The 18,449-nt window shown below is 43.6% G+C and overlaps 1 protein-coding gene across 2 annotated transcripts in view; it reads left to right on the forward strand.

The window, feature by feature from the left end:
- Positions 1-18,449, forward strand: part of MAML1 (mastermind like transcriptional coactivator 1) — a 53,928-nt gene that overhangs the window by 23,747 nt on the left and 11,732 nt on the right. For both annotated transcript variants that reach the window (XR_010022649.1, XM_063087179.1), the window contains exon 2: positions 16,295-17,710. Coding sequence is in view for 1 of the 2 variants with exons in the window: in XM_063087179.1 (XP_062943249.1) it covers positions 16,295-17,710 (1,416 nt within the window). In the remaining variant the exon portion in view is untranslated. The remainder of the gene's footprint in view (positions 1-16,294; positions 17,711-18,449) is intronic.

The raw sequence follows: 18,449 nt of genomic DNA on the forward strand, positions 1-18,449 counted from the left end.
ACCTTGGAGTTACAAAGCTGTGCTCTAACCATTTGAGCTGACCGGCCAGCCTCTTCATTTGAGTATATACTCAGAAGTGGAATTGCTTCATCATATGGGAATTCAATTTTTTTATTTTTTGAGGAACCGCCATATTGTTTTCCATGGCAGCTCTACCATTCTCTGTTCTCACCAGCTGTGTACAACATTTCCAGTTTCTTTACATCTGTGCCAATACCTGTTATTTTTATGTTTTTTAATAGTAGCCATCCTAATAGGTGTGAGGTAGTGATAATACAGAATTATTAATGTTTTAGGTATAAAAATGGTATTGTGATATTTTTACACACATTTTTAAGTGTTCTTTTGAAAATATATACTGAAGTATTTGTGGATTAAATTACATTACGCCTAGGATTTTTAAAAAAATATTCAAGGTGGAGGGGTTTAGGATTAGGAAGGTAGAAATGAAACAAAATTGGCCAATTACTGATATTAAGTTGGGCAGTGAGTTCATGGAGGTTCATTATACTGTTCTGTCCAGTTTTATGTATTTTGGAAATTTCCATTAAATGAAATTTTGGGGCCATCACGATCCATCCACAGCATCTCTCTTTCAGTGCTCTCTGCTGTGCCCTTTATAATTCAGCAACATTAAAGTACTCCTTGTTCTCTTCTTCTTTGCCTCCCTCTTTTCACTCCCACTCTGCTCATTTGTGGATTCTTTTTTTTTTTTAAATCTGGCCGATACAGGGATCTGAACCCTTGACCTTGGTTCTCTGCTCCTTTAATAACTAATTCAGATGTGCCCTTCTTCAGAAGTCTTCCCTGTCATCCCAACACTGTCCTGCCCTCCCTTCTCTTTCCTTCAATAATACTCTGGCCTGCCTCCATAGCGTCTCCATCACATCCCAGGCGGTGGGAGCAGGAACTATGTTGTATTGATCTTTTTTTTTTTTTTTTTTAATTTTATTTTGTCGATATACATTGTGGCTGATTATTGCTCCCCATCACCAAAACCTCCCTCCCTTCTCCCTCCCCCCTCCCCCCCAACAATGTCCTTTCTGTTTGCTTGTCATATCAACTTCAAGTAATTGTGGTTGTTATATCTTCTTCTCCCCCCCCGGTTTTGTGTGTGTGTGTGTGTGTGTGTGTGTGTGTGTGTGTGTGTGTGTGTGTGTGTGTGTGTGTGTGTGTGTGTGTGTGTGTGTGTGTGTGTGTGTGAATTTATATATTAATTTTTAGCTCCCACCAATAAGTGAGAACATGTGGTATTTCTCTTTCTGTGCCTGACTTGTTTCACTTAATATAATTTTCTCAAGGTCCATCCATGTTGTTGCAAATGGCAGTATTTCATTCGTTTTTATAGCTGAGTAGTATTCCATTGTGTAGATGTACCACATTTTCCATATCCACTCATCTGATGATGGACATTTGGGCTGGTTCCAACTCTTGGCTATTGTAAAGAGTGCTGCGATGAACATTGGGGAACAGGTATACCTTTGACTTGATGATTTCCATTCCTCTGGGTATATTCCCAACAGTGGGATAGCTGGGTCGTATGGTAGATCTATCTGCAATTGTTTGAGGAACCTCCATACCATTTTCCATAGAGGCTGCACCATTTTGCAGTCCCACCAACAATGTATGAGAGTTCCTTTTTCTCCGCAACCTCGCCAGCATTTATTGTTCAGAGTCTTTTGGATTTTAGCCATCCTAACTGGTGTTAGATGGTATCTCAGTGTGATTTTGATTTGCATTTCCCAGATGCTGAGTGATGTTGAGCATTTTTTCATATGTCTGTTGGCCATTTGTATAGCTTCCTTAGAGAAATGCCTACTTAGCTCTTTTGCCCATTTTTTAATTGGGTTGCTTGTTTTCTTCTTGTAAAGTTGTTTGAGTTCCTTATATATTCTGGATATTAATCCTTTGTCAGATGTATATTTTGCAAATATTTTCTCCCACTCTGTTGGTTGTCTTTTAACTCTGTTAATTGTTTCTTTTGCTGTGCAGAAGCTTTTTAGTTTGATATAATCCCATTTGTTTATTTTTCCTTTGGTTGCCCGTGCTTTTGGGGTCGTATTCATGAAGTCTGTGTCCAGTCCTATTTCCTGAAGTGTTTCTCCTATGTTTTCTTTAAGAAGTTTTATTGTTTCAGGGTGTATATTTAAATCCTTAATCCATTTTGAGTTGATTTTAGTATACGGTGAGAGGTATGGATCTAGTTTCATTCTCCTGCATATGGATATCCAGTTATCCCAGCACCATTTGCTGAAGAGGCAGTCCCTTCCCCAGTGAATAGGCTTGGTGCCTTTGTCAAAGATCAGATGGAAGTAAGTGTGTGGGTTGATTTCTGGATTCTCTATTCTATTCCATTGGTCAGTGTGTCTGTTTTTATGCCAGTACCATACTGTTTTGGTTATTATAGCTTTGTAGTATAGCTTAAAGTCAGGTAGTGTTATGCCTCCAGCTTTATTTTTATTTTTTTTTTGCTCAGCATTGCTTTGGCTATGCGTGGTCTTTTATTGTTCCATATAAATGTCTGGATAGTTCTTTCCATTTCTGAGAAAAATGTGTTTGGAATTTTGATGGGGATTGCATTGAATTTGTATATCACTTTGGGTAGTATGGACATTTTCACTATGTTGATTCTTCCAATCCAAGAGCATGGGATAGCTTTCCATCTTCTTGTATCCTCTCTAATTTCTCTCAGCAGTGGTTTGTAGTTCTCATTATAGAGATTTTTCACCTCCTTGGTTAACTCAGTTCCTAAGTATTTTATTTTTTTGGTGGCTATTGTAAATGGGCAGGCTTTCTTGATTTCTCCTTCTGCATGTTCACTATTGGAGAAAAGAAATGCTACTGATTTTTGTGTGTTGATTTTGTATCCTGCTACTGTGCTGAAATCATTTATCAATTCCAATAGTTTTTTTGTAGAGGTTTTAGGCCGTTCGATATATAGGATCATGTCATCTGCAAACAGGGACAGTTTGACTTTATCTTTTCCAATCTGGATGCCCTTTATTTCCTTCTCTTCTCTGATTGCTCTGGCTAGTACTTCCAACACTATGTTGAATAGGAGTGGTGAGAGTGGGCATCCTTGTCTAGTTCCTGTTCTTAAAGGAAAAGCTTTCAGCTTTTCCCCATTCAGGATGATATTGGCAGTGGGTTTGTCATATATGGCTTTAATTATGTTGAGATACTTTCCCTCTATACCTAACTTATAGAGGGTCTTTGTCATGAATGAGTGCTGAACTTTATCAAATGCTTTTTCAGCATCTATAGAGATGATCATATGGTCCTTGTGTTTGAGTTTATTAATATGGTGTATCACATTTATTGATTTGCGTATGTTGAACCAACCTTGCATCCCTGGGATGAATCCCACTTGATCGTGGTGAATAATTTTACGTATGTGTTGCTGTATTCTGTTTGCTAGTATTTTAGTGAGGATTTTTGCATCTATATTCATCAAGGATATCGGCCTGTAGTTTTCTTTTTTGGTTATATCTTTACCTGGTTTGGGTATCAGGATGATGTTTGCTTCATAGAATGAGTTTGGGAGATTTGCGTCCGTTTCAATCTTTTGGAATAGTTTGTAAAGAATCGGTGTCAATTCCTCTTTGAATGTTTGGTAAAATTCTGCTGTGAATCCATCTGGTCCTGGGCTTTTCTTTGTTGGGAGCCTTCTGATAACAGCTTCAATCTCCTTTATTGTTATTGGTCTGTTCAAATTTTCTACGTCTTCATGGTTCAGTTTTGGGAGCTTGTGTTTGTCCAGAAATTTATCCATTTCCTCCAGATTTTCAAATCTGTTGGCGTATAGTTGTTTATAGTAGTCTCGAATGATTCCTTGTATTTCAGATGAATCAGTTGTAATATCGCCTTTTTCATTTCTAATTTTTGTTATTTGAGTCTTCTCTCTTCTTTTTTTTGTTAGCCATGCTAATGGTTTGTCAATTTTATTTATCTTTTCAAAAAACCAACTTTTTGATTCGTTGATCTTTTGAATTGTTTTTTGGTTCTCAATTTCATTCAGTTCTGCTCTGATCTTAATGATTTCTTTCTGTCTGCTAACTTTAGGTTTGGATTGTTCTTGTTTTTCTAGTTCTTTAAGGTGAAGTGTTAGGTTGTTCACTTGCCATCTTTCCATTCTTCTGAAGTGAGCGTTTAACGCAATAAATTTCCCCCTCAATGCTGCTTTTGCAGTATCCCACAGGTTTTGGTATGACGTATCATTGTTTTCATTAGTTTCAATAAATTTTTTGATTTCCTGCTTGATTTCTTCTTGGACCCATATGTCATTAAGTAGAATGCTGTTTAATTTCCATGTGTTTGTATAGTTTCCAGAGTTTCGTTTGTTATTAATTTCTAGTTTTAATCCATTGTGGTCTGAGAAGATACATGGGATAATTCCAATTTTTTTGAATTTATTGAGACTTGATTTGTGACCTAATATGTGATCTATCCTGGAGAATGATCCATGTGCTGATGAGAAGAATGAATATTCTGAGGTTGTTGGGTGGAATGTTCTGTAGATATCTGCCAATTCCAATTGGTCTAGAGTATTGTTTAGATCTTGTGTTTCCCCATTGATTCTTTGCCTAGATGATCTGTCTAATATTGACAGTGGGGTGTTCAGGTCCCCTGCTATTATGGTATTAGTGTCTATTTCCTTCTTTAGGTCTAATAGAGTTTGTTTTATAAATCTGGCTGCTCCAACATTGGGTGCGTACATATTTATGATTGTTATGTCTTCTTGATGGATCAGTCCTTTTATCATTAAGTAGTGTCCCTCATTGTCTCTTTTTATGGCTTTTAGTTTAAAGTCTATTTTGTCAGATATAAGAATAGCTACTCCAGCTCGTTTTTCTTTTCTGTTTGCATGGTCAATCTTTTTCCATCCTTTCACTCTTAGTCTATGTGAATCTTTATGGGTGAGGTGGGTCTCTTGTAGGCAGCATATAGTTGGGTCCTCTTTTTTGATCCATTCAGCCAGTCTGTGTCTTTTGATGGGGGAATTTAAGCCTTTTACATTAAGAGTTGTTATTGAAAGGTGTTGCTTTATTCCTAGCATTTTATTGGTTGTTTGGTTGTCTTAGGTGTCTTTTGTTCCTTGCTTTCTGATTTACTGTTTGGTTTCTGTGTTTGTTGGTTCCTTAGGTTGTAGATAGTGTTTTTGTTTGCTTGTTTTCTCTTCATGAATGCCATTTTTTTTATACTAGTGGGTATTGATTTTTCTTGGGTTTTTATGGCAATGGTAGTTATTTTTCAGGAACCAGACCAAGTACTCCCTTGAGGATTTCTTGTAAGGGTGGTCGTATGGTAGTGAACTCCCTCAGTTTTTGTTTTTCTGAGAAATATACTATTTGCCCTTCATTTCGGAAGGATAGCCTTGCAGGGTAGAGTATTCTTGGCTGGCAATCTTTGTCTTTTAGTATTTTGAAAATATCATCCCATTCCTTTCTAGCTTTTAGGGTTTGTGATGAAAAGTCTGATGTTAGCCTGATTGGGGCTCCCTTATAGGTGATTTGACGCTTCTCTCTTGCAGCTTTTAAGATTCTCTCTTTGTCTCTGAGTTTTGCCAATTTGACTATGACATGTCTTGGAGAAGGCCTTTTTGGGTTGAATACGTTTGGAGATCATTGAGCTTCCTGGATCTGAAGATCTGTGATTTTTCCTATACCTGGGAAGTTTTCTGCCACTATTTTGTTGAATATGTTTTCAATGGAATCTCCATTTTCCTCCCCTTCTGGAATACCCATGACTCGGATATTTGAGCGCTTAAGGTTGTCTGATATCTCTCTCAGATTTTCTTCAATGTCCTTGATTCTTTTTTCTTTCTTTTTGTCTGCTTGTGTTATTTCAAACAGCCCATCTTCAAGTTCAGAGGTTCTCTCTTCAACTTCGACAAGCCTGCTGGTTAAGCTCTCCGTTGTGTTTTTTATTTCGCTGAATAACTTCTTCAGTTCAGCAAGTTCTGCTACATTTTTTTTCAGGACATTGATTTCCTTGTACATTTCCTCTTTCAGATCCTGTATACTTTTCCTCATTTCATCATGATGTCTAGCTGAGTTTTCTTGTATCTCATTCAGTTTCCTTAGAATTATCACTCGAAATTCCTTGTCAGTTATTTCAAGGGCTTCTTGTTCTATAGGATCTAGAGTTTGAGATTTATTAACTTTTGGTGGTGTACTTTCTTGATTTTTTGTATTTCTGGTATCTTTTTTTTGGTGTTTATTCATTGTGGCAGGGGGTTTCACAGTCCACCGGTTTGAGACTAATGACTAACTAGGATGTTGCTGTGGTTGCCAATTTCGTATGGCTCCCTCCTTGACTGCTCAGTTGGCCTCTAGTGCCTTGTGTGTGTGGTTGCCTCGGGTCTTGGGCTTCTCCGGGGAGCCACCTTTCTGGTCAGCTTGGACTCTGCTGGGCTGGTGGATCCCGTACCACAGGGTGTGTGATCTCTGTTGAGCTTTCACTTCCTATGCAGGACTTCTCCCTGTTCCGTGTGCTCTGGCCCAGGCTGTTGGATCGTGCAGTGGCGACCCCACCGAGTGTGTGGTTTCTGTCAAGTCTCCACCTCCCTGGCCGCACATCTCCCCACTCTGTGCTCACTGTGCTGGGCTGGGGCGTGTCTTCTGCACCCCTCATCTATCAGCTGGGCCTTCAAGACCCCGCTCGGCACCACCTTGCACAGGAAGTCTACCAGGTTTCTGGTAGGCACAGACGACCGGTCACTCTGGGTGCCTTTGTAGCACTGTGTAGATCTTCCTCGGGTCTTGTTCACCTTTGTATCCCCCCGGCATAGACCGAATCTAGCGCCCACCTGCAGCCAGCTCTCTGGCAGGTTCAAGCGGACCTGGGAACTCTCCTACCACACTATTCCCAACCAGAAATTGGTTAGGCTTTTTTCCGAACTGGTGGCCGTAGAGATGGTATCTGCCTCCCAGTAACAGGACGTTTACCGGGGGCCGGAGTCCAGGGTGTGTTGGAGTGACAGTCGGCCCGCCCGTACTTCCTTGCTCTCTCGACACTGGCCGGGGACGCCCCACCCCACCAGCCCCGCCAGAGAACCGTGGAGGGAGTGGGAGGGGAGGCCAGCCTGCAGGGTCCGGAAAGTCCTGCGCCGGGCCAAGCAAGTGGGAAGGCTCAGTGACGGCTGAGCCGGGTGGAGCTGCCAGCACCTGGGAAAATGGAGGCAGCCCCGGCGTGGTGAGTGAACCGGTGATGCAGGCGGGAGCCGGGTGCGCGTTAGCCCCCCAAACAGAGCTGGGCCAGGGGTCACTCACAGGGCTGTGCCAGGTCAGGTGCTCACTCTCTGCCTCTGGTTTGTCGCCTTCCCCGTTCTTGGCCGCTGCCGCCTCGGGCTGTTCAGTCGCGGCGTGACTTGGGCGCTCCTAGGAATCTTCTTTAATGCTGGCCTGAAACCTCGAATCCTGAATAGGGCAGCTGGCCGCCTTCAGCGCGGCCCCGGCCTCCGGGATCCTGTCTGCATCCACAGCCGCCCTGGCGCCGTGTTCCCTGTTTGTATTGATCTTTTTATATCCCCAGTGCCCTCTCTAGAATACAGATGCTCCTTGACTTACAGTGGAACTACATCCTGATGAACCCATCATAAGTCAAAATGCATTTAATACCCCAGCAAACTCATTGTAAAGTCAAAACATTGTAAGTTGAACCATTGTTAAATTAGGGACCGTCTGTTTACTAAAAACCTAATGAATTTTGAATAATGAATTGTACTGTATTTACCATGATTTTATGCATAGCCTGTATAGGGCAGAGTCTGGCACACAGTAGGATCTCTGTGAACGAATACTGCATTGAACGAATACCAACACCTGAAGTATCTCCCAGTACAGGGTAATAATTGATATTAGAAGTGTTGCATTATGGGGCTGGCCTGTGGCTCACTTGGGAAAGTGTGGTGCTGATAACACCAAGGCCACAGGTTCAGGTCCCATATAGGGATGGCTGGTTAGCTCACTGGGTGAGCATGGTGCTGACAACACCAAGTCAAGGGTTAAGATTCCCTTACCAGTCATCTTTTAAAAAAAAAAAAAAAAAAAAAAGTGTTGCATTATAGACTTTTAAAGCCAGTGGAACTTTAGATCATCTAACTCAGCATCTTCATTTTATAGGTCAAGAAAGCATATCCTAAATGGATAATGTCTTAACTGTGGTCACACATCCAGTTAGAGATAACCTGCTTTGTTTATGTCCACCAAGAAACTTTCTGAGCCTCATTTGGTTTCCCAAATTGGTTTTTCTATAGCGAAGAAAATATACTGATTGCCTGCCAAGTTCAAGAAGCAATCTATTTAACAATTTTGTTTCTCAGTGAATCATAGCTTTTGCTTTATAATCATGTAGAAAGAGATTATATTGTGTTAAATACCCACATACATGACCTTACTTTCTTAAATAGCCTTTTTGAAAATGTTTTTATTTTTATTGAATCAAAATTGATTATACATATTTTGAGGGTTCAACATTGAGATATGTTCATCAAATCAATATTACTAGCGTATATATTGTTACAAATCATACTTATTCTTTATGCCCCTTGTCCAATCTCTCCTCATCCCCCTCTCCCTCCCCTTTGCCTCTCTAATTACCCTAGATTTCTTCTCTCCTGAAAGAATAATGCTTACTCTGTTGATTTGTTGCCTAGATGATCTGTCCAGTGCTGAGGGGTGTGATCAGGTCCCCCAATATTATCATAGAGCAGTGCTTCTTCTGTCACTCTGAAATGGGCTTTGTGGAGAGAGACATCCTCTTCTTTTCTTTATCTCTGCTGGTGACTCTCCTTGTGTCAGTGTACTCCAGTGGCTGGCAGACCATCTGCATGGTGGTTGGGGCACCTAGCCGCTTTTGTGGCAGCCATGGTTATTGTGGTGGTTGTGGTGGGCCACCTACATGGAGGTGATGTTTTTGGCATCCTCGTTGGTGCTGGCAGAGTCCCTGGTTGTGGGGAGTGTCTGGTCCCTGGCTCCATGCCTTGGGTCCCCAGGCAGGCCCCAAGGCACTGGTGTGGTGCGCCTGGTTGTGGGATGGGGGTCCAGTCCCTTTCTCCATGCCTTGGGTCCCTGGGTGGGCCCCAAGGCACTGGTGCAGTGTGCCTGGTTTTGGGAGGGGTGTCCAGTCCTTTTTTCCATGCCTTGGGTCCCCGAACCGTTGGTGGTGTGAGTGGTTGTGGGCAGGGGTCCTGTCCCCGGCTCCACGCCTCACATCCTCTGGTGGTCCCCAAGGCACTGGTGGTGTGTCTGGGCTGGAACTAATTTTTTGTCTTTTGCATACTTCTAACACAGGGGAACTTCCTGTGGGAACTAGTATTTGAGCTGCTTTGCTGCTGTTTCTCTAGGGAAGGCTTTTTGTGCAGCTCAGGATTTAATGGTTGACCTTACAGGTACTTTCAGCTCTCCAGAGTCGTGGTGCACCTGGGTTGTGTAGAAACTCTGATCTAGGCCTGAGTTTTTTCATCAAATTGCACCCCCTGCAATTCTGCATTCCCAACCAGTCTCCTCTGAGTGGTCCTGCCCTGATCGGGGGGCAGATCCGCTGTCCTTGCTGTGTCTCAGTGTTCTCCTGGTGGGCCTGTCTCCCCCACCACCCATGCTGCAAACACTTCCCATGGGACGGGCCAGGTGCTGGTCCCTTGCGTTGACTCACCGGCCTCTGAATGGCTCCCCTTTTCAGCTGTTCTGGCTCCTCGCTCCTGTGTGGGTCCGTGGGAACCCTGTTAGTGGTCTTGCTGTCCTGGGGGCCACCAAAGTCCTCTTTTCCCCTGCTGCCTCCCAGAAACCCTATCTGAAAGGCACAGCAACAGCACCGTGTGCTCAGCAGCTCCATCATTAAAGCTGCTGCAACCTTAAATACTCAGCAGTTTTTCTTTCTCTCATTGTGGTTTCTCCTGCCTTCATGAATTCTGTAGGTCTCTCCTCCTCTTCCCTTGAGCGCCAGTGGCCCCAGCTTGGCTGTTGTTATGTTGTTACAGTTGTAAATTGGTTGATTTGTGGGAAAGAGTGACGCTGGGGACCGGTCTATTCCGCCATTTTGACTGGAACTCTTAAATAGCCTTTTTAAAAGGCTTTTTAAAAGGTTTGTTTCAAAAAAGGTGATGGTCATTTGCTAAAATGAACTATACACACACGTACCCATATCAAATTCTTGGTTTTGTTGTTGTACTATAATTATGTTAAATGTAACCGTTGTGGGATACTGGGTGAAGGATACTTAGGACCTCTCTGTACTGTCTTTGCTGCAACTTCCTGTTAATCTATAATTATTTCAAAATAAAAAGTTCTTTTTTTCTTTTTTTTAAAGGTGATGGTGAAAATGTCCAGGTGCCAAACAATAAAGTTTTTTGGAAAATGCATTGTTCTGGAACTTGCCATCTTCTGTATGCCCTTGACAGGTGGATACAGAGACAGGAGTGGAACTTACAGAGATCTTTAGTACTCACCGTGCTGGGTTGTTTGTATCTAAATCAGTGACCATTCCAAACTATTAGGACAACTACTGTTTTAAAAGTGAGAATTTTTAGTAGCAAGTTATGGACAGTTCTGTGATCTTTTTTCTTAAAATATTTTACAAAGAATTATTTGTGGCCCTGATTTGTGGGATTTCATCATAGCATGGCCCGTTTTTCTGGTACTGACACCTTGATGGTGTTCTTTGTGCTTGGCCTGGGGATGGTGCTCCTTTTTGTATAGTTTAAAACTCTGATTCACTCCTTCAGCTGCTGGTGTTTCATACTCAAGCGCCTTCTTCAGCGTCACACGTGGAATGGAATTAATATGGACCTAGTTCTCATTCTCACACAGGTTAGGGTCTGGGCTGTGGGGATTGGCAGCAGACCTCCAGTATTCACAAGGGATCCTTCCCAAGACCTCTGAATGCTTAAACCTCAGGAAATCTTATGTGATTTTATGAGTTTTATCTGCTGTTAAAGAGGAACAGTGATACTCATCCTCCAGGCTTGTTTTGAAAGTTGAGTGAGATCCTGATTAACTGGGACTAATCAGTTAATGATAATAAGTAATTGGGAATAGCTGATAACACCAGGGTCTGGGATTCAACCCTGTATATTTGTTCAAGCCAAAAATAAATAAATAAATTAAATAACTGGGAATAAATTATAATAAATAACTGGGAATGAGGGGTCAGCAAGGCACACTTGGTGAATAATGACTTATCCCTTCAGCACTTGGCTCAGATTTGTGCCTTATCAAAGTAAAAGTTGCTGCTTGGCATGCATTTCTCAAATTTCCCCTCAAATCTCTGAAACCTTCAATGTTGCATGAAAATGGGTCAACTTTACCTGACGGAAGGGTATTTTCCAACAAGAAGTCAGGATTCCTGAAGCTCCTCTCAGTGTACATACAGGGTTCTGGAAGACCTCATGGGAAAAGGAAAAGCAAGCATAGTATTGGGTTGAAATTGCCAGTATTTAACGATTGTTACCTTAAAAATTTCTGATTTTATGTTTCAACCTATAGTTTTGTGGAGTCCTAGTGAGCTGCACCATTGGAGTGCAGTCTGGACATGGTTGGAGAGATGGTAGGGAGTTAAACTCATTCCAGAGCCTGAAGGATGTAGGAGCCAACAGGCTCAGGACTGTGAAGATTGAAGGCAACCAGGAACCATTGAAGGGCTTTAAGGAAAAGTGACCATATATGCTTTCGGTACCATCATTCTGGCCATGGTGTAGAATACAGATGGGGTGAAGGTTACCACAAGACTGGCTTTAGACACAGTTAAAATCAAATGAGAGAAATTGGTGTTAGTGAATGGAAAGAAGAGGTTGAGTTCAAGAAAGGCTGAGGAAATAGACAGTAGAGTTTGGGTACCAATTGGATATGGGGAGTAAAGAAGGAGGGTGCGAGGAGAGCTGTTTGGTTTCTGGTTTATGTGACTGGGTGGCTAGTAGTGACATTCTCTGAGATAGGTATAGAGGAAAGGAGAACAGGACTGGGGAGAAGCTGTCTTTGGCTTTGGCCAGATTTCATCTGAGTTATCTGTTGTGTCTGCCCAAGTAGAGGCATGCTAGGTAGGTAGTTGGACAAATAGGAGTCAGAAGCTCTGCAGAGGTGGGTGGGTTAGAGATAGCACATTCATTCACAAATGTTTATTGAGTGCTGGACACTGTTCTAGGTACAGGGGTCTAACGGAGGGAGCTAGGCCCATTCAGATGGGTGGGGAATCATCAAGGAAATAGGATAGAGTGTGACTGTGGGGAGAAGGAAGTGATCGGGGAATGACTGAGGAGGTAAGTGACCTGAATTATGAGATGAGTCATCCCTGGAAATATCAGAGGGAAGAAGTGTTCTGAGCAAAGAGAAGAGCAAGTGCAGAGGCCCTGAGACAGGTATGAGCAAGCACATTTGAGAAATTGTAAGCCCTGTGTGGCTCTAGCATGGTGTCCAATAGGGAGGGGCCCTGAAAGGAGGTTGGAGGGGCAAGGGCTGAGTAGATCAGTGTTAGGTCCCCAGGAAGTTGGGTTTATTCTGAGTGCAATGTTCAGTCATAGAAAATTGAAGACACGGGATTGGGTGAGATCACTCAGAATGTGGAGTGTAAAGGGGAGAGGACTTCAATATTTAATTGAAGGGCAGGAGAAGGGGAGACTTCTCAAAGGAGACAGAGGAAACAACCAGAAAAGTAGAAGAGAAGACAGTAAAGAAGTGTGAGGAAAGAGGACTTTAAAGGTAGAATGAATTATTAAGTGGCAGATGATGGAAGAATGGAAGGAAGAGCAAGAGAGAAAGGAAGGATTGAAAATGTGGCCTGTGAATAAAAGCAGGAAGATCATTGCTGACCTTGGAGAAAGCAGTTCTCTTAACTACTCCCTCCCTTTTCCCACATCCTGTCGGCTCCAGAGTGGTGAGGGAAATAATCCATATTGCAGTGGACCAAGGTGCTGGCTCTAAGAAGTAGGGATGGGTGGTGTTTGGCTGAGAGGGGGATGACAGAGGAGGGAAGAGGAAGAAAATCAAGTTTCCGGGAAGCACTGGTGGTTGCCCTAGGTGGCTACCAGTGTGTGATAGAAGAGAACCATTCCTGTCTTCAACAGCCACATCTATTTTTTTGTTTGTTTGTTTGTTTGGGGGTTTTCTTGGCGGTTGGACAGTATGGGGATCCAAACAGCAACATCTATTTGTTAACTCAGAGTGGAAGAGTATAGGTGTTGTCATTTTCTCGGAAAGTTTGACCACAAAGCACACTGGGATTTCAGCAGTAGGTGGTTGAAGAAGGAGGAAGTGGAGACTGGGTGAGGGACTGTTGTCCTGCAAGGCTAGTGTGGGGGGTGGAGGGGTCAGGATGCTGATTAGGTGTCTACAAGTTATGGCCAGCCGCAGCTTGATTCAGAGCAGCACTGATATCCTGGAGCCTCTCTCCCAGAGCCAAAGATAGCAGGTGGCACCTGGGTGTGGAAGCCTCCCGGTTAGGGAGCTGGCACAGGCCAGCCGGGTGCCTTGGTGGAAGGCTGACTTGCTGAGCATGCTACTCTCCATTAGATCACAAGCATCTGATCACATTATCTCCCAGAACTGCATACTCCTGGAACCCTGCACACGGCTGAGACCATTCAGTGGAACAGCAGGAACTTCTGAGCTAAAGTACCTGGAAGTACCAGATACGCTGAGAACAAGCTCACATATTTATATATGGCAGCCAGAGTTGTTTTACTTTATAGCACCTTCTGTGTTTGTTCTTACATAACTTTTAATCTGTGCAGGCTGTTTTCCCATCTCTGTTGTAAATTCCTGGAGCTTAGGCTCCACAGCTTACTATCTTTGCCTTCCCCTACAGTGCCCCACGCATATCAGGCACTCCTGCAAATGCTGAAGGCTTAAAAATCTGCCAGGGCCACCACATTCCACACTCCCCATCCCTGCCTACATCATTCCTGTTAAAATTTGTGAGTAGTTGAGAAAACGGCCCAGTGTTTCCTTTGGCTAAAAGCAATCGATATTGCAAAATAGAGTTGTTACTGTGGAACTTGTCTACAGCTGTTTGCATGTGGATATTGAAAGAGGGAGTGGTGGCTTTTATAATTATTAAGGCAAAGAAGGATTCTATTTCTAATCTGGGACAACCAGCTGACTCATCAAATGCCTTGACCCCTTAGGTTTCCCATCTTCCCTCTTAGGAAAATGGAAAACGGAGCTCCCAGGTTTAAACAGCCCAGACCTGGCAATGTGGAACAAAAGAAAATAATAGAAAAGAAGAAAAATCCAAGAAATATTAGCAGCTTGTTTTTATTTTCTTTGATCCATTAAATGGGTATGAATTTACCTTCTTCAAAGGAAACTTTTCAAACAATGGGTTTTTATAAAAGGTCCATTTTAAGCATGGTTCCCTTTCCCCCTCCCACCCCTAGGTGGCAGTAAGAAGCCAAAGAACCTACTTGAAAATAAAGCAAATGTCCTTCAGTTGTAAGGGCCAAGGGCTCTGTTCTTCATTTGGGTCCTAGGATTATGTATTGCTTACCTCTGCCCCACAGTTCCCTTTGTTGGGCATTCCTAAGGTTTTTTTTTTTCAAGCCAGTTTAGGTACCCATATATGGATTTAAAGAAATACTGACTCAGCTAGGATTTATAGAACACTGTGCAGTCATCTTTAACAGTTAAAAATAAAATGTTTGGATCCCCATTTTGGCCACCTGCCAAAAACCAAAAAAAAAAGAAAGAAAAAAAAGAAAAATTTTGAAGTGTTAAGAAAAGGAATGGGAACATCAGAATTGGAGTTTGAGACTGAGAAAATGGTCCTCACTGATGTCCATCGGGTAGTCTGCTGCTGAGAGCTGGTGCACTTGGAGTTGCCTCTGGCAGGACACCCAAGTCGGAATACTCCTGCAGTCGGGCTTGGGCAAGTGTGGTGTGTCAGTGTGGCCATTCTCTGCAGCCAGAGGAAACATCACAGAGCACTGTGTGCCACTCTCTGATTCCTCTGAAATCTATTTAAAGATAATAATTAGGGCTGACCCCGTGGCTCACTCGGGAGAGTGCGGGGCTGGAAACGCAGCAGCGCTCCCGCCGCGGGTTCGGATCCTATATAGGGATGGCCGGTTTGCTCACTGGCTGAGCGCGGTCACAAAAAAGGACACACACACAAAAAGATAATAATTAGAGCTATTATTTGGAACATTTTTTAATAGCACACAGTAGATTCTTAGGGTTAGTGGGTGGGAGGGATGAAATTGGGAGTGGGAGATGAAGGACAAAAATGTAATAAAAGTAAAAATAAGAAAGGAACAAAATAGTGCTCGCTTCGGCAGCACATATACTAGAAAGGAACAAAATGTTTAGAGGCTGAACTCGGGCGCCTCCTCTGGTCAGTGGAGGAGTTGGTTCCTGACGGCTGAAAACAAGGCTGGGGAAATAGTGGAAAGATACCACCTCTCCTCCCCATCACCGCTGTCATGTTCTCATCATGAAATTCCTGCCCCGAACTCTCAGGGTACTTATTGCTATGCTGCCCTTACTCTATAGGGTACCTATGTCCCATGTCCTAGAAGACTGGAAGCCCATGAAGAACAGGGACCACCTTGTCTTTATATTCTCCACAGTACTTGTGTCTGGCAAAAAGTAGACTCTTAATAAGTCTAGTTGAGTGAATCTAGTTGAGAAAATGAGGAAGCAGAGAATAATGGTGCCAGACCAGACATGATTGTATTCAAATCAGTGGTCTTGTAAGAAGTGGTGAGGTTTGTGAGAGTGGGGATTGGGAGCAGGACTTGGAAGATGGGGAGGAGAGTGGGACAAAAGCTGAAAGGCAGAGGCCTGTATGGCATGTGAGGAAGCAGCCCAGCCTGGATAGAAAAGGTAGACCTGGGAAGGGCATGAAAATGGTCTGTGCAACCAGTTAGAGGCGTGACACTCATGGTCAGCACCCACCATGACCTGAAAAAGGGACTGTTCTAGTCAGGGATCTGTCAGTTGAAAGCAACAGAAAACCAAGTTAAGCTGGCTTAGACACGAGAAGGAATTTATTGGTTCACATAAGTGGGAAGTCCAGGGGAATGGCTGGTCTCAGGTTTAGCTAGATTCAAGACTCGAGTGATATTCTCAAGAATCTGTATGTGTCATCTGGCTCTTTTTCATTGGTAGACACCAATTCTGACTGGCCAGGTACAGAACTGGGGAGTGAGGCTCCTCTTCCCAGAAGGGAGAAGGGCAAACTGGGCAAGCAAAATCCACTGGAGACCTTTGCAAGGGTATAGCCCCTGGGTTCAGTCACTGTTACAAGCAGAGGGGACCTCATACATGGTGTTGTGTATTAAGTTACTCTTTTCGATGTTTTTCAGCATCTTCATGATACAGTGAAGAGGAATCTTGACAGTGCCACCTCCCCTCAGAATGGCGATCAACAGAATGGCTATGGAGACCTCTTTTCTGGCCATAAGAAGACCCGTCGGGAGGCCCCTCTGGGAGTAGCCATCTCTTCCAATGGATTGCCTCCAGCCTCCCCACTTGGTCAGCCTGACAAGCCTCCTGGGGGAGATGCTCTACAGTCCAGTGGGAAGCACTCTCTGGGGCTAGACTCTATCAACAAAAAGTGTCTGGCAGACTCGAGCCTCCACTTGAATGGAGGCAGTAACTCCAGTGAGCCATTTCCTCTGAGCTTGAATAAAGAACTGAAGCAGGAACCTGTTGATGACCTGCCTTGCATGATCACTGGGGCTGGAGGCTCCATATCACAAAGCAACCTCATGCCTGACCTCAACCTTAACGAGCAGGAGTGGAAGGAGCTCATCGAGGAGCTGAACAGGTCAGTGCCCGATGAAGACATGAAGGACCTGTTTAATGAGGACTTTGAAGAGAAGAAGGACCTAGAGTCTTCTGGTTCTGCCACACAAACCCCCTTGGCACAGGACATTAATATTAAGACAGAATTCTCTCCAGCAGCCTTTGAGCAAGAACAGTTAGGCTCTCCACAAGTGAGGGCCGGGTCTGCAGGACAGACCTTTCTGGGGCCTTCATCTGCCCCTCTGAGCACAGATTCCCCCAGCTTAGGGGGTTCTCAGACCCTGTTCCACACCTCTGGTCAGCGCAGGGCAGACAATCCCAGCCCAAATCTGATGCCGGCATCAGCCCAGGCCCAGAATGCACAAAGAGCCATTGCAAGTGTGGTGTTACCTGGCCAGGGCCCAGGTGGGGCCTCAGAGCTGTCCTCTGCGCACCAGCTCCAGCAGATTGCTGCCAAGCAGAAGCGTGAGCAGATGCTCCAGAACACACAGCAGGCTGCCCCGGCACCAGCCCCAGGCCAGATGTCCACATGGCAGCAGACAGGGCCCTCCCACAGTCCCTTAGATGTCCCTTACCCCATGGAGAAGCCTGCCAGTCCTCCTAGCTACAAGCAAGACTTCACCAACTCCAAATTGCTCATGATGCCTAGTGTGAACAAGAGTTCCCCTCGGCCTGGAGGCCCCTACCTCCAGCCCAGCCATGTGAACCTGCTGAGTCACCAGCCACCAAGTAACTTGAATCAGAACTCTGTGAATAATCCAGCGTCAGTGCTGGACTATGGCAATACAAAACCCCTTTCTCATTACAAAGCGGACTGTGGGCAAGGCAGCCCTGGGTCTGGCCAGAGTAAGCCAGCCCTGATGGCTTATCTTCCTCAGCAACTGTCTCATCTGAGTAATGAGCAGAACCCCTTGTTTCTGATGAAACCAAAGCCAGGAAATATGCCCTTCCGATCACTGGTTCCACCTGGCCAGGTGAGTACATAGCTTTGCTTTCTGTTACTCTGCTGTAGAGACTCTAGTGAGGTTATGTGCTAAATTGGAAGAAAACTGGCTCTGAGGTAGTTATGGGAACAAAGGGAGCAGGAAGTGTCTGCTGTCATTCTTTGACACCCTTGGGAGTGAAAATTTATAAAATAAACCGGTGATTCTTAATAAACAAAAATAGGGTGAGATTCCCTAGTATTTTAACTTGATTTTAACTACACAGACATTTGAAGAACAGCCTGCATTTAGTCCAGTGTCTCTTTCATGCTATAAAATTGAGTCATTTTTGTGGCTGTGTTTTGCAGGTAAAGATCACATTTAATGTGTTTCTTAGAGGCTTTGCTTTTTTAAACCACTTTTCAGATCTCTGTGTTCAAAATCCCTTAATTTTTGGTAAGTTTGTAACATTTTAGGCATGTGCTGCTTGCCAATACATCTAAACTCTGGTTAGTTACAGTGCTCAAGCCTAGCAGAATCAAATGGCTCCAGAGGGTAAAAAATGGCCCTTTAGATTCTCTTCTTCACTACTGTAAGTAAGCCTGCAGTGAATACCTTCGTGTATCTTTGTGAATTTGTAGTACACTCTAAAATTTTAAAAATCAAAAGTTAAATAAAACAGTGCTAATATCATGAAGAAATTGACATACTTGTTGAGGGTGCATAAATGAGCACACTGCTTTGGGAAAGCCATTGGGCATTATGTATTTTTCATAATCCATAAAAAGGT

This window comes from Cynocephalus volans, chromosome 2 (genome assembly GCF_027409185.1).
Source record: "Cynocephalus volans isolate mCynVol1 chromosome 2, mCynVol1.pri, whole genome shotgun sequence".
NCBI lineage: Eukaryota > Metazoa > Chordata > Mammalia > Dermoptera > Cynocephalidae > Cynocephalus > Cynocephalus volans.